Source organism: Serpula lacrymans (assembly GCF_000218685.1).
Source record: "Serpula lacrymans var. lacrymans S7.9 unplaced genomic scaffold SERLAscaffold_18, whole genome shotgun sequence".
Taxonomy (NCBI): Eukaryota; Fungi; Basidiomycota; class Agaricomycetes; order Boletales; family Serpulaceae; genus Serpula; species Serpula lacrymans.
This window is the reverse complement of record NW_006763307.1, coordinates 418,429-436,429: the sequence shown is the minus strand read 5'-3', so window position 1 is coordinate 436,429 and position 18,001 is coordinate 418,429. Positions and strand designations below refer to the sequence as shown.

The 18,001-nt window shown below is 43.8% G+C and overlaps 2 protein-coding genes across 2 annotated transcripts; one reads left to right on the top strand and one right to left on the bottom strand.

Annotated features, from left to right (window-relative positions):
* Positions 1–4,849: 4,849 nt before the first annotated feature.
* Positions 4,850–8,954, bottom strand: SERLADRAFT_411938 (uncharacterized protein; the record flags this gene model as incomplete). Its single annotated transcript, XM_007324203.1, has 11 exons — positions 4,850–5,042; positions 5,099–5,194; positions 5,315–5,511; positions 5,891–6,042; positions 6,189–6,629; positions 6,675–7,158; positions 7,216–7,850; positions 8,064–8,104; positions 8,158–8,495; positions 8,586–8,756; positions 8,811–8,954. The coding sequence occupies 11 exons, from the start codon at positions 8,952–8,954 to the stop codon at positions 4,850–4,852; spliced, it is 2,892 nt and encodes a 963-aa protein (XP_007324265.1).
* Positions 8,955–9,370: 416 nt separating this feature from the next.
* SERLADRAFT_480195 (uncharacterized protein) lies at positions 9,371–11,495 on the top strand (the record flags this gene model as incomplete). The annotated part of the gene is made up of 15 exons (XM_007324202.1): positions 9,371–9,608; positions 9,665–9,674; positions 9,732–9,751; positions 9,804–9,836; positions 9,896–9,992; positions 10,046–10,071; positions 10,126–10,153; positions 10,214–10,246; positions 10,300–10,376; positions 10,431–10,482; positions 10,542–10,610; positions 10,673–10,783; positions 10,837–10,895; positions 10,953–10,978; positions 11,038–11,495. 15 exons carry the CDS (start codon positions 9,555–9,557, stop codon positions 11,174–11,176), a joined length of 834 nt encoding a protein of 277 aa, XP_007324264.1.
* Positions 11,496–18,001: the final 6,506 nt, after the last annotated feature.

The following is an 18,001-nucleotide window of genomic DNA, read 5'->3' as shown; positions in this document are numbered from 1 at the left end:
GTAGCCAGCAGATTGCTAGGCAGAGATTCAGAATTACCTGTTCAAATATGTATTAGCAAGTTGAAAGAAAGGCCCTGGATAAGACGGCACTCACTGTTTAAGTTATGCTGCAGATCAACTGAATTGAACAAATAGGCAAACCAGTGCTGCCGCAATGATGGTAACAAGTAGTTTTGAAATCTTGCAGGGTATGAACCATACCAAGGTGAGTTGCATTATCAATAACAGGATGCAAAGTTGCAGCAAAAGTTGTGACTGATGGCAAAGTACACTGTATCCCATGAGATCCGTCAAAATCAAAGTTAGCCTGGAGTAAGACAGAAAACGAGTCATGCTGTTTGATAAAAGTGAGATTCACAAACAACCTAGTATAATAATGATTATATTAATGTACTGTTGGCTCTGGACAATCTTGCACAGCCAAATCAAGCCATGAGAGGCAATCAACTGGGGTTGGGAGATTATTACATGGCATAAGCTGAGTACTAGCAAAATAGACTTGTTCACAGGAGTGAGGTTGACTGTCGTAAATGAGAACTGACACAAATTGTGCTACAACTGTTACAATTGACATACCAGCACCTACTTATGCTACACTTTTTGTACTTTTACTTTTACTTTTTGCAAGTCACATGACCAGTCATGTGACCATTTACTTTACTTTACATTTTCGGACTTTTCATAGTCACATGACCAGTCATGTAACACATCACCTGACCGGTGTCTAGGCTCATCATGTGACCGGTCACATGCTAGACATTGGACTTTAAACTTTATTTACAACTGTACAGTACCTCATGTATTTTAGTATATATACAGGAGCAATACATGGGGAGGGACTGTGTGAGTCCTCCTGTTGTCTACCAACAACTAACTTGGTCCTACCAAATGGGTAACCACTCCCACCTCCTCCTCTTCTTTTGAGTGTTGTTTTCATTGTGCTCCAGTGCCCCAAGACTGTGTCTTGTTGGTGTTGTCACAACAACAGTGTGTTGTTATAATGACTCGGGTTTGCCTCATGTTCAACGTACTGCAAGTCTGATGTTCTAATGCTCTGGGTGAGCTCTATTGTCCTATATAATGTGTCAAGCAAACTCGAATCAACATATATTCCAACACTACTTTAATACATTATGATATGCCCTGAATGTAGTCTTCCAGTCTGACAGCCTGGTCGTTTAACTCATCTTCAATAGTAAGTCCCCATCATCATTCTCATTATGATTGCTCCCCACTGACTTATCACCCAGCATGCTATAAATTTGTCCGGTATATCCTTCAAGCTTGTAAATGCAACATAGGCAGTTACAATGGACATTGTTGATCCTATGTTGTTCGGCGTATAACAAGTAAAGCTCGGCAGCAAGGAGAGGGCTGTTGACTTTTGTCGCATTGTAGGACTCAAATAATGTCCTGTCCTTGTTATCTATCCACATGTGTAGCCTTTGTACCTCAACATTGAGTTGTAGAACTTCTTCCTTTGCACGTTGAATCTTGAAGAACTTTATGGCTACTTGCCGGTTTGCTGAGACTGTCCAAGGCTTGGCAAGAATATCGTGCCTCAAATATTTCAATAGCATGAACTCACTGAGTGTAGCATAGCTAACTATTTCTAAATACTCCAGGACAGGCCATGGAGGATTTTGCTTTGGTGCCATCCGATTATATTTTTGAAGTGCAGTTCAAATAGCTCCTGAACGCTTTTCCAGGGCCCTAGAGATTGTTTCCACATTTTATACCCTATGAGCAGCCAATTAGGAGTGTATCAGTTACTTAAACATAAAACACACCAGTTCCAGATAAATTAGCTTTTGACAACTCCAAAAGACGCTGTATAACCAGTCCCTCTAACTCTTCAACCACCGAAATAAAATGTTGGTGCCCAATAAACTCCTTTGCTTTAATATATTTACTATGTGAATCATCCCAATGGGTTGTTATTTTAGCCTGGTGCTCCAATTCTTTGACATGTTTCTTCTGCCGAGTAAGACATCAATATAAGGACTTTGCTTTATCTTTGGCTGCTGGAGAACCGAGCTGTGCAGGCTGGGACAAACCAGAATCTGAGCCAAAATGCGAAGGCATGTAAGTCAAAAAACTGGATGAGGTGATTTTGTTGGTTTTGGCCCTAAAAGTATCAATGTCAGATCATTGAGACAACAAATAAAAAAGATTTTGTACTCAAGCTGTTGTAGCTTGTCAAGCTCATCAACATAAGTTACTGTCATCATGTCATACTCAAATTCTGTTGACAGATTCCCAAGGAAGGCAAGTTCTTCCAAGTTCCACCGTACAAAGTCCGCATCGCTAATATTATGCAAGGTTTGGAATTTTTCTACCACCGGGCTGTAATCATGGATAATAGAGATTGCCTGCCTGTAGTTATTTCACAAGGAAGCAGCCTTTGTAGATCAATAAAACTTCAGAGAGAAAAAGCAATAACATACTTAGCTCAAGATATTTATCAACATTCCACTGATCAAAGTGAAGGTCCAAGGATTGTGCCCAGTGGAAGTACAAGGCATGTTGGATTATTGGAGCCAGTGTATTTGATGATGCAAAGACTTTTTCACATGTCTCCATATCTTCCAAACCAAAACCTTTCAGATAAAGTGGATGATTGAGGAGCTGACATTGTTGGTTATGTGCATAGCCATGAAATGTAACAACCAAGAGTTATTTACTCTGGTGCACACAGGAACACACTATAAAGAAGATGGTGGGGAGTGGTTACCCCTTTGGCTGCAGTGAGTTAGTTATGCTAGACAACAGGAGGACTCGCTGAGTCCTTCCCCATGTATTGCTCCTGTATATATACTAAAATACATGAGGTACTGTACAGTTGTAAATAAAGTTCAGAGTCCGATATCTAGCATGTGACTGGTCACATGATGAGTCTAGACACTGGTCAGCTAATGTGTCACATGACTGATTATGTGACTATGAAAAGTCCGAAAATGTAATGTAAAGTAAATGGTCACATGACTGGTCATGTGACTTGGAAAATAAAAGTAGAAGTACAAAAGTGAAGCATAAGTAGGTGCTGGTATGTCAATTGTAATATGAAATGTATTGACTGTGATTGTAAGACCAAGCCTTTTTGCCTTTTCACCGATAGAACTTGATGCCACGGTCTTTCTTGATGTACATCCAATATTGTGGCCAACACCTTGGCCATCTCCGCAAACATCCAAAAGCCTATTTATAGTCACAAGTGCATACTTTGACCTAACAGAGAGATTTTTAGCACAACAAATTATACCACTCTATGGGGATCTACTCACAATTCTCCGCTGTGCTTCACCTCAGCTACACTTTCAACAAATCCATGTTGACATGCCATCAAGAATATACCAGTTTGATCAAATACTTGAATCTTGTCTTCTTTAACCGAGTTGGCAGCCAGCCAGTTTCCGGCACAGCTATCATCCTCTGACCTTGCTTGTGTTTTCAGCCTTGGCTGTTGGGAGACATCATCTTTGAATGTATCAACTTTGGCAGGCAGTATGAAAAGACAACTGTAAAAATGACGAGAGTTGGTATGGCTGGATCCATCTATCCGCCGAGCGGACATATTCCCATCAATTGTGTGGATACGTTTCAGCATCAGGACAGGTTCATTTGGTTGCTACACAAAATATGAAATTAGCATTGACAATGAACCACTCATTTAGGTAGAACATATCTCAAATGAACATGATGGACAGCTGTGAGCATCCCTGTGAATGATGTTGTCGATTGAAGCACAGATTTTTCGCTTGATATTTAGATATATATCAAAAGCTACTGACAGCTGTTCCCGAAAGACTGGCACATATGTTACCTAATAGAATGATGTCAGGCTCTACATGACTATGACTATGACTGAAATGATTTATCATGTTATGCAGTGAGCAAAGCACTTTTGCCATGGCTTGTACACTGAAAGATGATTGATAACGCCGGATTTGATGGTAAAGCTCTAAACAATCAAACCCAATAGCAACTGTAGGCTCAAGAGGAGAGCACCCCAGTAGCCCCTCACAACAAGGGCAACATTTGCAGGTTCATCAGCTATCTGAAATACCGAGCGACAAGGAACATACTCTATTATAATATGAGTACAGATGTGACATAGATATCACCTCTCTTACCTGTGAAACATACTGCCCCCACTTGAAAAGTATGATGAGGACTATTATTGGATACACTGTGGTTGGTGCCATGCTTCCACTGAAGGTAGGCAACCACAAGGGCGGGAACCTGTGATTGCCAAGCTACATTTTGCTGAATGTGACACTGAGAAAATCCTCTCTGGTCATGCCGTCGACGAACACGGCTATTCTCCCTGTATTGTACTATGTAGCCACAATTAATAAGCTTGATCAGATTGATTAACTTACGGGTCACGGTCAAAAGTTCAAAAGAATGTCCCAAATATTTGGGTTTCATCAGAGTCACTGTTGTCTTCTTCACCTCCATGAGAGATGGATTCTGCATCATCAAAGAGCATTGTCGTGTCTTGGGGATTGATCCCTGTTTTAAGGTATGCTTCACCAAGTTGTTCTCTTGCTCCAAGTGTTGGAATAGTCAAGGTCAAAGCCTGTAAGCCTTGTTAGACAACATATGTCATGAGTTGACATTAGTACAAGGGCTGGTAGCTCAGTTGGTTAGAGCACCACCATACATAGGCAGAGGTCCTGGGTTCAATCCCCGGCTGGTCCACTTTGCTTTTATGCACTCCCTGTGGTCAGGTGGCTATGTGAGGTCACATGGCTAAAATCCAATACCAAGGACATTGTCTACAACAAAATTAGGGCATAGTGTGAAAACAAGTAGCTACTTACTTTGAAACCTTTTATTTTCAGCTTCAATGCGCTCCTGCCTGATCTTGCCCAGTTAAGCTACTGAAGTACTGGCCATACCACCTTGGAATAGTGTCATCCTGACACAGGATGATGTTGATTTGAGGCTCTTCCTGGTCTTCCTGGTAGACATGATGGTTTGAGGCAACAATGGAGAAGCTGAAGGTCAGTAGGAAGGTACGGATGATGCTGTGGAAGCTGTGGAATACAATGACAAGGCTATCAGTAAACCGTGAGAAAATGTATCAGCACACCATAATGTTGAAACTGGCCTGTACACATTTTGCCGAATAACTGCATATGTGATGCTTTGCCGCACTGTGCCGAGCTCCAAAACCTTAAGAATAAACCTTATCCATCAGTATACAGCAAACATAACAGCCCCAAGATAACAGGGCTGAATTTGTCATGTAGATTAGTATACAATGTATAATTTAACCACCGCTTTGAAAAAAACAAGGGGAAAATACCTAATATTGACCTTAATGTTGAGCTCACTGTGCTTGACGATGAATAGAATCGCTTTGTCATTGTCGGAAGTGGTGCCGGATGAGTGGAACGGGTCGGATGACAAAAGGGCCCGTGTGGCAAAAACAGCAATAGCCCAGCCAAGACACTGCTGAGTCCTGAAGTTATTGCTGAAGTGCTGCAGCAGAGGTAAAGCTTTCTAAGTAGTAATGAGTATCATCTACAGCATTCTTACTAATATGTTATATCACAACACAATGGGATCCGCACCTGTGTACAGTGATTCTGGACCTTCTGGGCATGCAACCAATCAGTATGCTTTCCAAGTACGCCTTGGTAGCTTAGTTGGTAAAGCACCAGACCATGAAAGCTGGAGTCCCAGGTTCAAGCCCTGGCCAATGCATATTTTCTCATACTATAAACAAATGTCATAATTTGTCATGTTACATAAGCGGTGTGACTCAGGTGACTCGATGCACTCGTCCTAAGATGAAAGTCTCCAGACGTTTTGGGAACCTCTCAGCACGGCTTATCCTGCGCCTTCCCAAAATGTCTGGTTTGAGACTAGGTTTTCTCACTCTATTTCTGCCATACTGTCGTTCCCAGTCAGTTCGTATTTGAGGTACAATTCGGACATCACAAAGGTAACAAAAAGTAACGCTAAGGTCACATATGCCGGATTGAAGCACCAATTCGGCAGAGGAAAGCCTCAAAAAATGACGAAGTCCCACTGCTAAGAAATAATAGTAGAATAGTAGGCATTGCTTTCATGCTTGACTCAAAATCAAAACAACAGTTTTCACCAGATTCAGAGTATGTTTAACTACAAAACATAGTACGGTTGACCCAACTCATTATAATATGTAATTGTCACACCATTTTCATCGGTTGGGGGAGGTAAAACATGCTCAGAGATATTGAAGTTATATGAGGGCCCAGGAGTACTACAGCCTGGGCCAGAGAAACCATTGTAAAATGTGGGGCCAGGAAATTGTGATTGTGTGGCCAAAAAAGATGGAGTCTGGACAGACTGGGGGGAAAACGCAGTAGATGAGTTGACACTAGAATATAAGGGTGATTGGGATGATTGTCCAGAGTGACTAGAACCCTCAGGGGCCTGAACACGACGGCCAAAAAGGCCAGCAAACCGGGGGTTATTTGCTAACTCCTTATGTCCTTGAAGGTGAGACTTGATCCTTTCAATGAGGGCTTTGACTGTCCCATCAATCGGTAAACGAAGAGCACCGGCTATGACAATGAGGTCCTCCTTGCGCTTGTAAGACGCAAAAAATCTGTCAAAGACTTTCATCACAGTCTCTATTGTTATTCATGTGTTACGAGCGGTGTCTTCTTGCTGCTTACTTGCCTCCTTTTCTGTGTCTATGCGGGCTTTCTCCTTCCGCTCAATCTCCTGCTGTTCGAACACGGCCTTTAATTCAGGATGAGTGAGAAACTGGGCAGTTGGTTCCGTGGTGCCTCGTCGAGGCTTCCTATGGTTTCCTGAGCGCTTCCGTATGTCTTCTGCATCACATCGAGCAAGTGTGCGATGTGCATTGGCTGCATCCCTTTCAGCCTTGAGCTGTGCTAACGTCACTTTCAGCTGTGTGTTTTCATCCTCAAGGAGCCCGACTTTCAACCGAGTGCTCTGCAACTGCATCAACAACTCAGGGTGCGAACACCGTTGATCTTGTTCTGGAGACACATTCTGCCCATTATTTAAAACAGCCCCCACAGACTGCGCAGATGAAGACCTAGTCATGTATCCGCTGCACCTTCTTTGAGCAGAGGTGGCTTTTGTGCCCACACGGTCAGATGGTGTAGGAGAGGGAAAGACATCAAGCCCAAGCTGTGATGGAGAAGGAGATGGGGCACTGCCAGTTTGTGATCAAGAGGCGCTATTGACGAAAGGATCAGCAGGAGGGAGTGGCGGCAAAGTCATCTGCAAAGGGGATGGTGGTGGAGTATTAGAGAAACACGGCCAGGAAAAGAGCTCAGGCGGAAGTGTTGAACCCTCTCGTGTGGGGGAGAAAGCTTGAGTAGGCAAAGAAGCAAAGAGGTGGAGGAAAATAGGATAGAATGGAGATGAACAGGAAGACTCGTCTTCCTGTTCATCGTTGTTCTCTCTATACTCCTGAGAGGGTTCTTGGTCGTGGTATCCGTCCAATTCAACTGTCGGGCCAGGGAGCGCTGTCAAACCAAGCAGTCCTGGGGGGGAGTCATCCCGCATCATATCTGACTCGGTGTCTGACTTGTTACTACCGTCGCTCGTATGGAAAGACTCGTCACTTGTGTCAACGTCACTTGGATAACTATCAGGGAAGTGAGCAGATGTGGACGTTACTTGGCTTGGCACAAAGTCCCCCTCCGTGAAGACATTCAGGTTGAATGGATAGATACCAGTCTCCTTGAAGGCCGTGCGGATGAGTTCTGGTGTAATAATATGACGGATAGAAAGATACTCTGGAACAATGTTGTAACAATTGATTTTGATGCCTTCTATTGCAAGGTGGCTTGTGTGCGAACTCCAACTCCTTCCAACTGGGCAAACACGACAACATCAAGCGGCTGTAATTTATGAGTGGTTTTTGATGGGAGGCGATAGATAATGATGCTGTGTTTATAAGCTAGAGCTTGAAGGACAGGTTGCTCATGCGAGTCATGGCCATCCAAAGTAAGAACGACCAGCCTGTCATCAATGCAGCAAGCTTGGGACTCAGGGATAAATGAATGTCTTGTTGAACCACTCCTCACATATTCCACGGTTTGTCCAGCCAGTTTTTGTACGGGATATACTGGAAGAAAAGGTTAGTAAAATGATATGGGCAGAGGAATGGAGAAAACGGACCTTCCTATGCCCTCGACATCACTTAAATCAGGCAGTGGCCCCTCCTTCAACGCGAAACCAGGCTTCATCAACACTCCAGCAGCGCTAATGCACTCTATCACCGTAACAAGCTCCAAATTGTCGTCCGAGATGTGGTATGATTCCTTCTGCTTCCTATTATAAAAGTACTTCGTCCCGTCTCCTTTCCTGCCTCCTCCCATTTGAATCCCCTTCTCGTCCATGTTCCAGTCATGTTCCGGAGGAATCCCACCATACATATCATTCAACTGTTTTTGCTGTGCAAAGTAGTCAGCCACTACTGTCCAGTTGAAGTTCTTCGCTCTCTTCGGGTCCAGTTTCTGCGGCTTTCGGAGAACAAGTGATGGATTGCGGCTAATGAACCTGTAGTGCCAATGTTTTCCAGGGATTTTTCCCGAGATATCACGCACACACGACCAAAGCTTCTTGGGACACATGGGGTTGGCCATGGTGCCATAGTGTTGTGTCCAATCGAGCAGAACCGATTCTTCCGCTGCAGATAGGAGCTGTTTCTTTTCTTGACCTTGTTGGTATGTCTTGTGCACTCCTTTCGCTCGATTGTGAAGTGTTTGACGGGCAACCTAAACTCCAGATCACATTCATCTGATCAATCGATCAGAAATCTAATCACTCACGTTGTTTAACCTCGCAGCCTCTGCATATGACTTGTAGAGCCCCCGTTTATAGCCCTCTATCGCTGCCTGTATCCTATTCTCGTATTCCAGGTCCTTCGACGCTCGGTAGGGACATTTTGCTGCTGATTTTCGCTGACGGGCCATTGAAGGACTCTTGAAGTGTGTCAAACACGTTGTTCGACAGCCTGTGGCGCACGTACACCTGGGTCTGAATCTGACTTTCGGGAGCTTCCGCTCTATTGTTTGAGCGTTACATAGCTGTTACAGGTCGAAAAATGGCTTGAAAGAAGGGACAGAAGAACGGCTCGATATTTCGAGCTGAAAAAACTTCAGGAGGGATTTTCAAGGTCTTTCAATTCACTGGGTAAAATAACTAAAGTAAGTACTAAGTGCTATATGGTGTTTTCAGATAGTGTCCGAATTGTACCTCAAATACGAACTGACTGGGAACGACAGTAATGTAAACAATTGGTCGTGTAGCTAAGCTAGTAATGAAATATTGTGCCGGAGGCCGGCACGAACAAGGTTTCCAACCAGGTCGCTATCGAATCGACGATGACTATCCCTATGACACTTATTAATTGTAAAGTTTGTGATCTCATCTCCAATTCTCTGAATCAGATCGTAACTCTTTGCCTGTGGCTCCCAACAGAAAATGTGTCCTTGGTGACCACTACCTTGTACTAGCATCACCGGAATGTATATAATCCCACTGGACTTTTATCTGGCTTCGAGGATAAGGACATGTCAGCTTTACCCACTACCCCTAGTTTTTATTTCGATTTACAGGTGTCCAAGGTGAGTACATCCTCAATCAAAATTAGATTTATTACTCATGAGTGTCCGTCCCTTAGTATTTCAATGGTACTTATATTGCCTAGAATCTTCAATCATGCCTGCTCATCGTCGTGAATTTATTAGTCGCTGGTTTGGTAGTATGGGTAAGGGTGCTGGAGTATGTTGAGTCGCTGTCGTTAATGTCAGGATAATCAGATGTTTGACTATTGTGTGTCTTTGGACGCGGAGGTGAGGTTACTCCTTTGTTCCTAGGGTTTCCCTTCCTGATATTGAATATTGATTGGCAGGTACATTGGATATGGCAAAGACAATGGAATTTTGCCCGAGTGGTGTTTACAGCAGCGCGCTATATACCGTGCGTCGGTGCTATCATGACCGTGATCAGTAAGTTTTCTTGCCTCTCGTGAATATCATTCACCGTACTGAGAGAAATTTAGATTCCAATACAGATCAGACGGGAAATGTCGGTTTTATATTCTTTATTGAAAAGCTGCTGGCTTAAATGAAGAATGTATAGTGTACACCATTCGAAATTTCTTCAAATCGTAAGTATACTAAACAATTTTGCTCTCGCAACTCAATCCTGATATACATGGCCTATGTAGTGATGCACGTCTTGGGCATCCTTTCTGCAGAGGGTATGATATACAAACCCGTTGAAGTTTATAGTGGACTAAATATCGTTTTCTAGGTCTTCTCGCTGTGCGAACTTATGCCCTCTGGCAGGGCAATAAAAAGGTGCTGGCGGGAATACTGGTATTCGGCTTGGTAAGCGCTCGTGTATTTCTAATTTAAAAATACTGAATAAATGGTTGTATGAAGTTTTCCATTGGAGGGAGCATTTCCGTACCATACTGGAAGAGCAGTAGCCGTAGTAAGTTATGTGTTAAAAAATGATTCGTAATAGATCTTACCCCCGTTCTATAAACTCAGGTAGTTGCCTTTTCCTGGGAGACACGACTTATGCTATACAATATGGATTTGTGCTATTTTTTGAACTTCGTGGGTATAATTTACACATCCATCTAGTGAACCCTTGATCTGATGCCTACACCAACGGTCAGTTTTGCTAATCACGACCGCATTGGCAAGTTTCAGGCATTACCGCTTTGTTAAAGGTCTATTGATTACCATACTTATTCGCGATGGTGTGATGTATATGGGTTGTATAATCTGTGCGTCCATCCATTCATCCATTGTCATTTAAAAATGACATTTCTGATCGGAGGGCTCTTTGGAACATTAGCTGTTACTATAATTAACATCATCGTTAACATCGCGGTTCCGGTGAGTGCGCTGAGCCCGCGAGAAATGATCGATCTAACCGTTCGCTTTCTACATCAGCTTGGATACGCAAACTCACTCGATGCGTGCGTGCATGCTTCGTCCCTGAACTTTACATCTATAATTACTGAAAGGAGGTCCATAGGCTACAGCTTGTCTTGCATAGCGTTCTGGCCTCCCGCATCTTCTTCCACCTCCGTGAGAGCTATGTCGGCGGACTTATCGAAATGTCGTCGTTCTCAGTCCCAACATCAGGACTTGGAGAATCGACTCTGCCAACCTGAATCGTAGGACGTGCGCTCCCGTTCCCCAATTCTACGCCCGTATGTGCTCGCCAAGAGCTGACTTGAAGGATTTCATATCCTGAGGCTGTCATAATACGCCTGTGATTGAACCACCTCACTCTGTTGCCTCGCTGGAACTCCTTTTTCGAAGCTATACAAATAGCTTGGTTTGCTGGATGATCGGAAAATTTATGATGTACTGATACTATAATATCTGGCTGTACTTCGGGCTTCAAAGTTTTTAGGATAATGTATACAATACCTCTAAGCGTATATTTTATAATAGGAAAATGCTAATATGACAACACATTGTAACTAATACCACATTGTGTCAAGGAAGTTTCAAAGTTCAACTTTGAAACGGTACCGTCTCATTTTCTACGAGTTACCGACTGCGCACCCAGCTCATTTGCTTATACGTAAGCCAAGCTCCGCATTAAGTGACTGACTCTGGGGTAGACATCTGACTTGTTCTTAGGCAGTGAACAGTTGGTTGTGTCAGGTGAGTTGCGCTCTGCATTTCCACAGAGATTTGAAATAACTGTATAACAGCTTTAGTCTTAGGATGCCACTGTTAATGGATGTCAATATTTCTAACAGCTGCGTACTTGGCGGCTTCCCATCACTGGTCAGGTACTTATTTTGAAAGAGGCGCTCAGATGGAGAGTACAGAAAGTAGAATTATCCTGGACAGATCGTGTTATGAATTAAACCGTTTGATGCGGTGCGTGGTTCTATGAAACGGGATGTTAAACCTGGATATGTGGGTCACTATTATAAGGGCTCTATCCAAGCATTGGGGACGGGGGCTGGCCTTTTGTCCCTTTTGCCTGCGAAGCTACTGAAAATGAGTCCCGCGAACCATGTGTATTCTGCTTTCGCGTTCTTCGGATTTATGGGAATTTTGCTACCAATGCATCTCCGTGTTTTATTTCGCGAATACGACTTTACAGCGTTTTCGGAATACCTTGTCTGCGCCATTTTTTTTCGTTGCCTCCTAGAAATATTATATAATCAGCTGAATTACCAAAAAAGGACAGGCAATAGGAATCCCGGATTCCATCGATAACAATCTTTGTACTTACCGTCATGGTGTATCGTGCTATCAGCAAAGACATCAAAGAGTGAGCCCTCTGGCTCATTGAACATCAGTACATACCCTCCGACGTCTGTGAGATCTTCAACATATCCGAACAAAGCTTCTCTCGCTGGAAAGCAAACCAAGCTCAATTTGGCTCAGTCTGCCCTCCTCCCAACCTTCTTTGTGGTTGACCATGTATCCTCAATGGCATTGTGTCAGATGAAATATACAATTTAGTGGCCGAAGCACCAGAGCTTTTTTTGGATGAGATACAGGAGTGGCTATTGGTAGCACACAATGTAGGGATTATCACAACACAATGGGATCCGCACCCGTGTACAGTGATTCTGGACCTTCTGGGCATGCAACCAATCAGTATGCTTTCCAAGTACGCCTTGGTAGCTTAGTAATAAAACTAAGTGAAACTCAGCCGCTGCCCGAGAGGCTATAGAAACGACTTTATAATTTACCTAAGTGAAACTACAATAGATGTTAGTTTAAGGTGATCTCTAATAAATGTAATGTAACATACCTCAGCCGCTGCCCGAGAGGCTATAGAAACAACTGAGGTATTCCTATACTAAACCCCCTACTACTTATAGTCGGAGGTGCTACTCGCTACAGTATAATGACTCCTAGGAGAACAATGGCTGCTTTGGCAGAGACCGGGTTTATCCGGTTTTGTCACTCCCACTCGAGTGCAACCGTAGTCCCATAGCTTTAGAGAATTTCCAGTGTTTTTTGTGAGTGAGGGGTTTAGTGAGAATGTCTGCAACCATATCTCCTGTAGGAACATATCTGATTACTGCCTCTCCCTTTGATACTAAGTCATCTCGGATGAAATGATATTTGCGTTGAATATGTTTTGTGCGAGCACGGAACTGCGGATCTCGTGTAAGAATGATAGCTGCTTGGTTGTCACAGTGCAATCTTGTAGGTCCATTTTGAGCATGTCCAATTTCTTCAAAAAATGTCCGAAGCCATGCAAGGTGTTGTCCAGCATTGCTCAATCCAATGTACTCTGACTCCGTGGAGGATAAAGCGACCATGCTTTGTCTTTTGCTTGTCCAGGAGATTGCTCCTCGGATGGTGATAAAGACAAACCCTGATGTTGATTGAGATGTGTCTGGGTCTCCAGACCAATCTGCATCTGAATATCCATAGAAATCCATGTCCATGGAGACATCTGTGCCATCATATCGTAGTTCCATGTCCCTGGTTGCTTTCAGATATCGGAGGACACATTTTGCAGCTTCCCAGTGATGGCTCCTTGGAGCTGAGCTATGTCTGCTTAGTATTCCAACGACGTAGGCAATGTCTGGGCGGGTTCCGAGCATGGCATACATGAGGGAGCCTACAATTGAGAGGTATGACACTTGACGCCCTTCAATATGCATCTCGTGTTGCACAATATCTTCCCCTGGAGCATTTGCAAGGAGTTTTGATCCATGGGCCATTGGTGTCTATACTGGTTTGCAGTTTTTCATTCCAGTACGCTCCAGGACTGTGTCAATGTATTGGCGTTGCAATAGGGATATTGTTTTGTTTGAACGATCACGTTGGATTTTTATTCTAAGGATGTATTTTGCTTCTCCAAGGTCCCGCATTTTGAATATGGATTCGAGTTTGGCTTTTGTGATATCCATGAATTTTCAGGATGAAGCTCCTAGGAGGAGGTCATCTACATAGACAACAACAAAGCATATTTGTTTATTGTCCCGGAATACATAGAGACATGTTTCTGCATTTAGTCTTGTGAAACTGAGCTCCTGGAGCTTGTGATCAAAATTTTTGTTCCATGTACGACCAGCTTGTTTTAACCCATAGATGGATTTCTTCAATCTCCAGCAGTATCCAGGTTAGATAGGAAAACCCCCTGGAGGAAGCATGTACAGTTCTTCTTCAAGTTCTCCATTGAGATAAGCTGTGGATACGTCCATTTGATCAAGTTCTAGGTCGTACTTTGCTGCCAGGGCTAGAATAATTCAGATTGACTCTAAGTTTGCAACCAGAGCAAAAACCTCCTGGTAATCAATCCCCTCCCTTTGAGTAAAACCCCGTGCAACAATCCGGAGTTTGTATCTCTCAATGTTTCCGTTTTGATCAAACTTGATCCGGAACACAGGTTTTGATGTGATGGGTTCTACTCCCTTTGGAAGTGAAACAGTGTCATATACTGCATTAGTATTGAGACTTAGGAGTTCCTCCTCCAAGGCAGACTTCCATAATTCTCCATCCGGACGTGATAAGGCTTCCTTTAGTGTCCTTGGAAGGTCTGTGTTAGATGGACCGGTACTTGCTATTCCAGCAAAGAATGTCTCCTCTGTATCAGATGTTTCTTCATGAACCTCAGGAGTGTTAGGTTTCTCCATGGAGTTGTCATGCTGCTCTTTTCGAGACTGTTCCTCATCTAGAGTCCTTTGATAATCTCGGTTTTTGTCTGCAGGACGGGTCTGGCAACTGCTTCTGCGTACTCATAGGGCTTCAGCAGGCATGACTGCTCTTTTAGGAACTTGTGCAGGTACTCCAGGGAGTAGACGCATTTGTGTATTTGTTGCCCCACTCACTCCTAAAGGTGTTGAATCACTCCTCGGAGGTGTTGGATGACTCCTTGGAGGTGTTGTATGCCTTCCAGAAGCTGATCCAATGGACAGGCTGTCTAGCTGTATTCGGACTTTTTCCACATCAGCTGGCTGTATGTTGAGGGGCTGTCCTCCCACTGACTGTAACTCTACTTTGGCTTTCCATTCTGAAGATGGCCAGTGTTCAGGTCTTGGTTGTAGAGACTGTTGTGGAGGGTGTCTTAGCTGATCAGGTGCTCCCACTGCTCTCGCAACGTCTCCACGGAGGTATTGCCCCACTGCTCTCGGAACATCTTCATGCTGATATGGTTCCATTGCTTGTGGAACATCTCCTTGGAGATGTGGTTCCATTTGCAATTCATTTGGATCTCGGATCCGAGGGTCAGGATCATCCTCCTCCAATGTATTTTGGTCTGGATAGTGAGCATTCTCTGGAATGAGTCCCTCCCACTGATCTGTGCTAGTGTCTGTGTTCCAGGGAGCAGTGTCATCCTTTTGTACCTTTCCGGATTCATTGAATATGACATGCCGACTGGAAAACACAGTCCATTTTTCAGTGTCTAGGAGTTTGTAGGCTTGCTTTCCATGTGTGTAGCCAATCATTATGGCTTTGCGCCCCTTGGAGTAAAACTTCCCTTGCCTTTTGTCTTTCGGAATCAAGGCATATGCTTGGCATCCAAAATGGCGAAACAAAGTTGGATCAACTCTCCTTTTAAACAGTATTTCATATGGGGTCTTTCCATGGAGTCCTGATGCTGGGCTACATGCTGTGATATATGCAGTTGTTTGCATGGCATCTACCCAAAATGACTTTGGGAGCTTGGAATCATGGAGCATAGTGGTTGCTAATGTAGCCAATGTCTGATTCATGCATTCTGCAATGCCATTTTGTTCCAGAGTATCTGCAGCTGTAGTTTCTTGGATGACACCATCTCCTCGGAGTTGATTTTTGAATGCATTGCCAGTATATTCTCCTCCCCCATTGCTCCAGAGGAATTCTGTGTATAGTGGAGTGAAGTTTTCTTCTCCCAAATGAGTCCGGAAGAATGTTTGGACGTCTTCTTTCCATTGCTTGTATCGTTCCAGTGCTTCACTTTTATGTTTTAGGAAATATATCCATGGAAATTTGGAGAAATCATCTACAATGATAATCCAGTACCGAAAACCCTCCCTGGAAGTTGGTTTGATTGGTCCTCCAACATCTGTGTGCACAATTTGTATGGGGCGCTTGGCTCGTTTTCCTCCAGTGGACTTGAAAGGTAATTTCTTCATCTTTCCTAAAGCACAAGGTTCACAAAACTCCGGGGTTCCGGTAAGGGTGTCTATGTCCTGGAGCTGTCTTTTTGTAACCATTCATTGCAAGCGGTCTATTCCAATATGTCCCATTCTCCTGTGCAATAAATTTACATTTACTGCTGCAAAAGCTGACTCCGGGTTGATTTCGGGTTTTGCTTGGATGTGATAAAGTCCTCGCTTGTGTAACACAGTGAGGATAAGTTCCTCCTTTTTCTGAACTTCACAAGCATTTGACCCTGCTGGATAAAGTGTTGATAACCCCGTTTTGGACAATTTGTGGACAGAGACAAGTGCTAACGTGAAGTTTGGCACAAGTAAGACATTTGACAGTGCAATATTGTAGTCTTTTTTGCCAACAGTTGCTTGTAGGATTACTGTTCCAATGCCAATGGCATTTACAGAGGATTCATCCCCAAAACTGATTGTCCTCGGAGGATGCAGAACATGGTATGTTCCTGGCTCAAACCAGGAGCGGTGAGGGACCATGTGGGATGTTGCTCTGGAGTCAATAATAATTGTTGTTTTGGTCTTATCGGGTTCCAACACAAGGTAAGCTTGAATGCGTTTAGCAAGGGGCTTGGAAATATGTACATGTTCCAATGCAATATGACTCTGTTCCTCCTTGGAGTCAGATCCAGATGATTGCTCCGCCGTATTTGCCTTTTCCTTCTTCCTTTGACCTTTTCCCGCTGACTGAAGTGTTTGACGCTCTGAGGTGTTGTGTGTTTTGGCTTTGTGGAAGTCACACCACTTCTCCTCGGATTTGAGTGCTGTTTCGGAACCTCCAGGGGCCTTCCCTGACTGTCGTGCAACTTCTGCAGTGATCCGGATCTCAACTGCATCAAAGGTAAGTTTATTTTCTTCAATCGTGTTGATTACTGATGACTGAAATATTTGCCATTCAGGAGTGCATGGGAGAGATTGGAGAAGAGTGAAGGCCATGAGTTTGGTATCAACTCCTAGTTTCATTCTGGAGAGGTGTGAATCAATTGTCCGGATTTTCGCAATGTGGTCCTGGATAGGTGATGTCCCATCCCAGGACAATTTGGTGAGTTGCTGGAATGAATAGAAGGCCGAGGCAATGTTGGACATCTGATGGAGTGAGACAAGTTTATCAAATAACTCCTTGGAGCTGGTGAGGTCTCCAGTCCTCATTAGGAGGGCATCAGAGATGTGGTCCTGGATGATTCCATGTGCCTTCTCATCCTTAAGTATCCAGGTGATCTCAGGATCCTCCAAGGAGGTAGGTTTTCCTGGTGAGGGCTTAAGCTCCTCTCCAGTAACAACCCGGAGAACGTTTTCCCGACATAGCTTTGAGATGATCCGGAGTTTCCATATTTGAAAATTGTTGGGTCCAGTGAGAACTGGACATGCGGATGTATTGTGTGCTGTGGTCATGGTTCCGAGGTTGCCGTTTCAAATAAGAATTATTTCCTGTGTAGCTTTTGCGCACCAGGGCTCATAACCTTATAAAACTAAGTGTAACTCAGCCGCTGCCCAAGAGGCTATAGAAATGACTTTATTATTTACCTAAGTGAAACTACAATAGATGTTAGTTTAAGGTGATCTCTGATAAATGTAATGTAACATACCTCAGCCGCTGCCCGAGAGGTTATAGAAACGACTGAGGTATTCCTATACTAAACCCCCTACTACTTATAGTCGGAGGTGCTACTCGCTACAGTATAATGACTCCTAGGAGTACAATTGTGCTCCTAGGAGAATAATGGTTACTCCATGGAGTGGTGGCTATGCTCCATGGAGAACAATGGCTGCTTTGGCAGAGACCGGGTTTATCTGGTTTTGTCACTTAGTTGGTAAAACACCAGACCATGAAAGCTGGAGTCCCAGGTTCAAGCCCTGGCC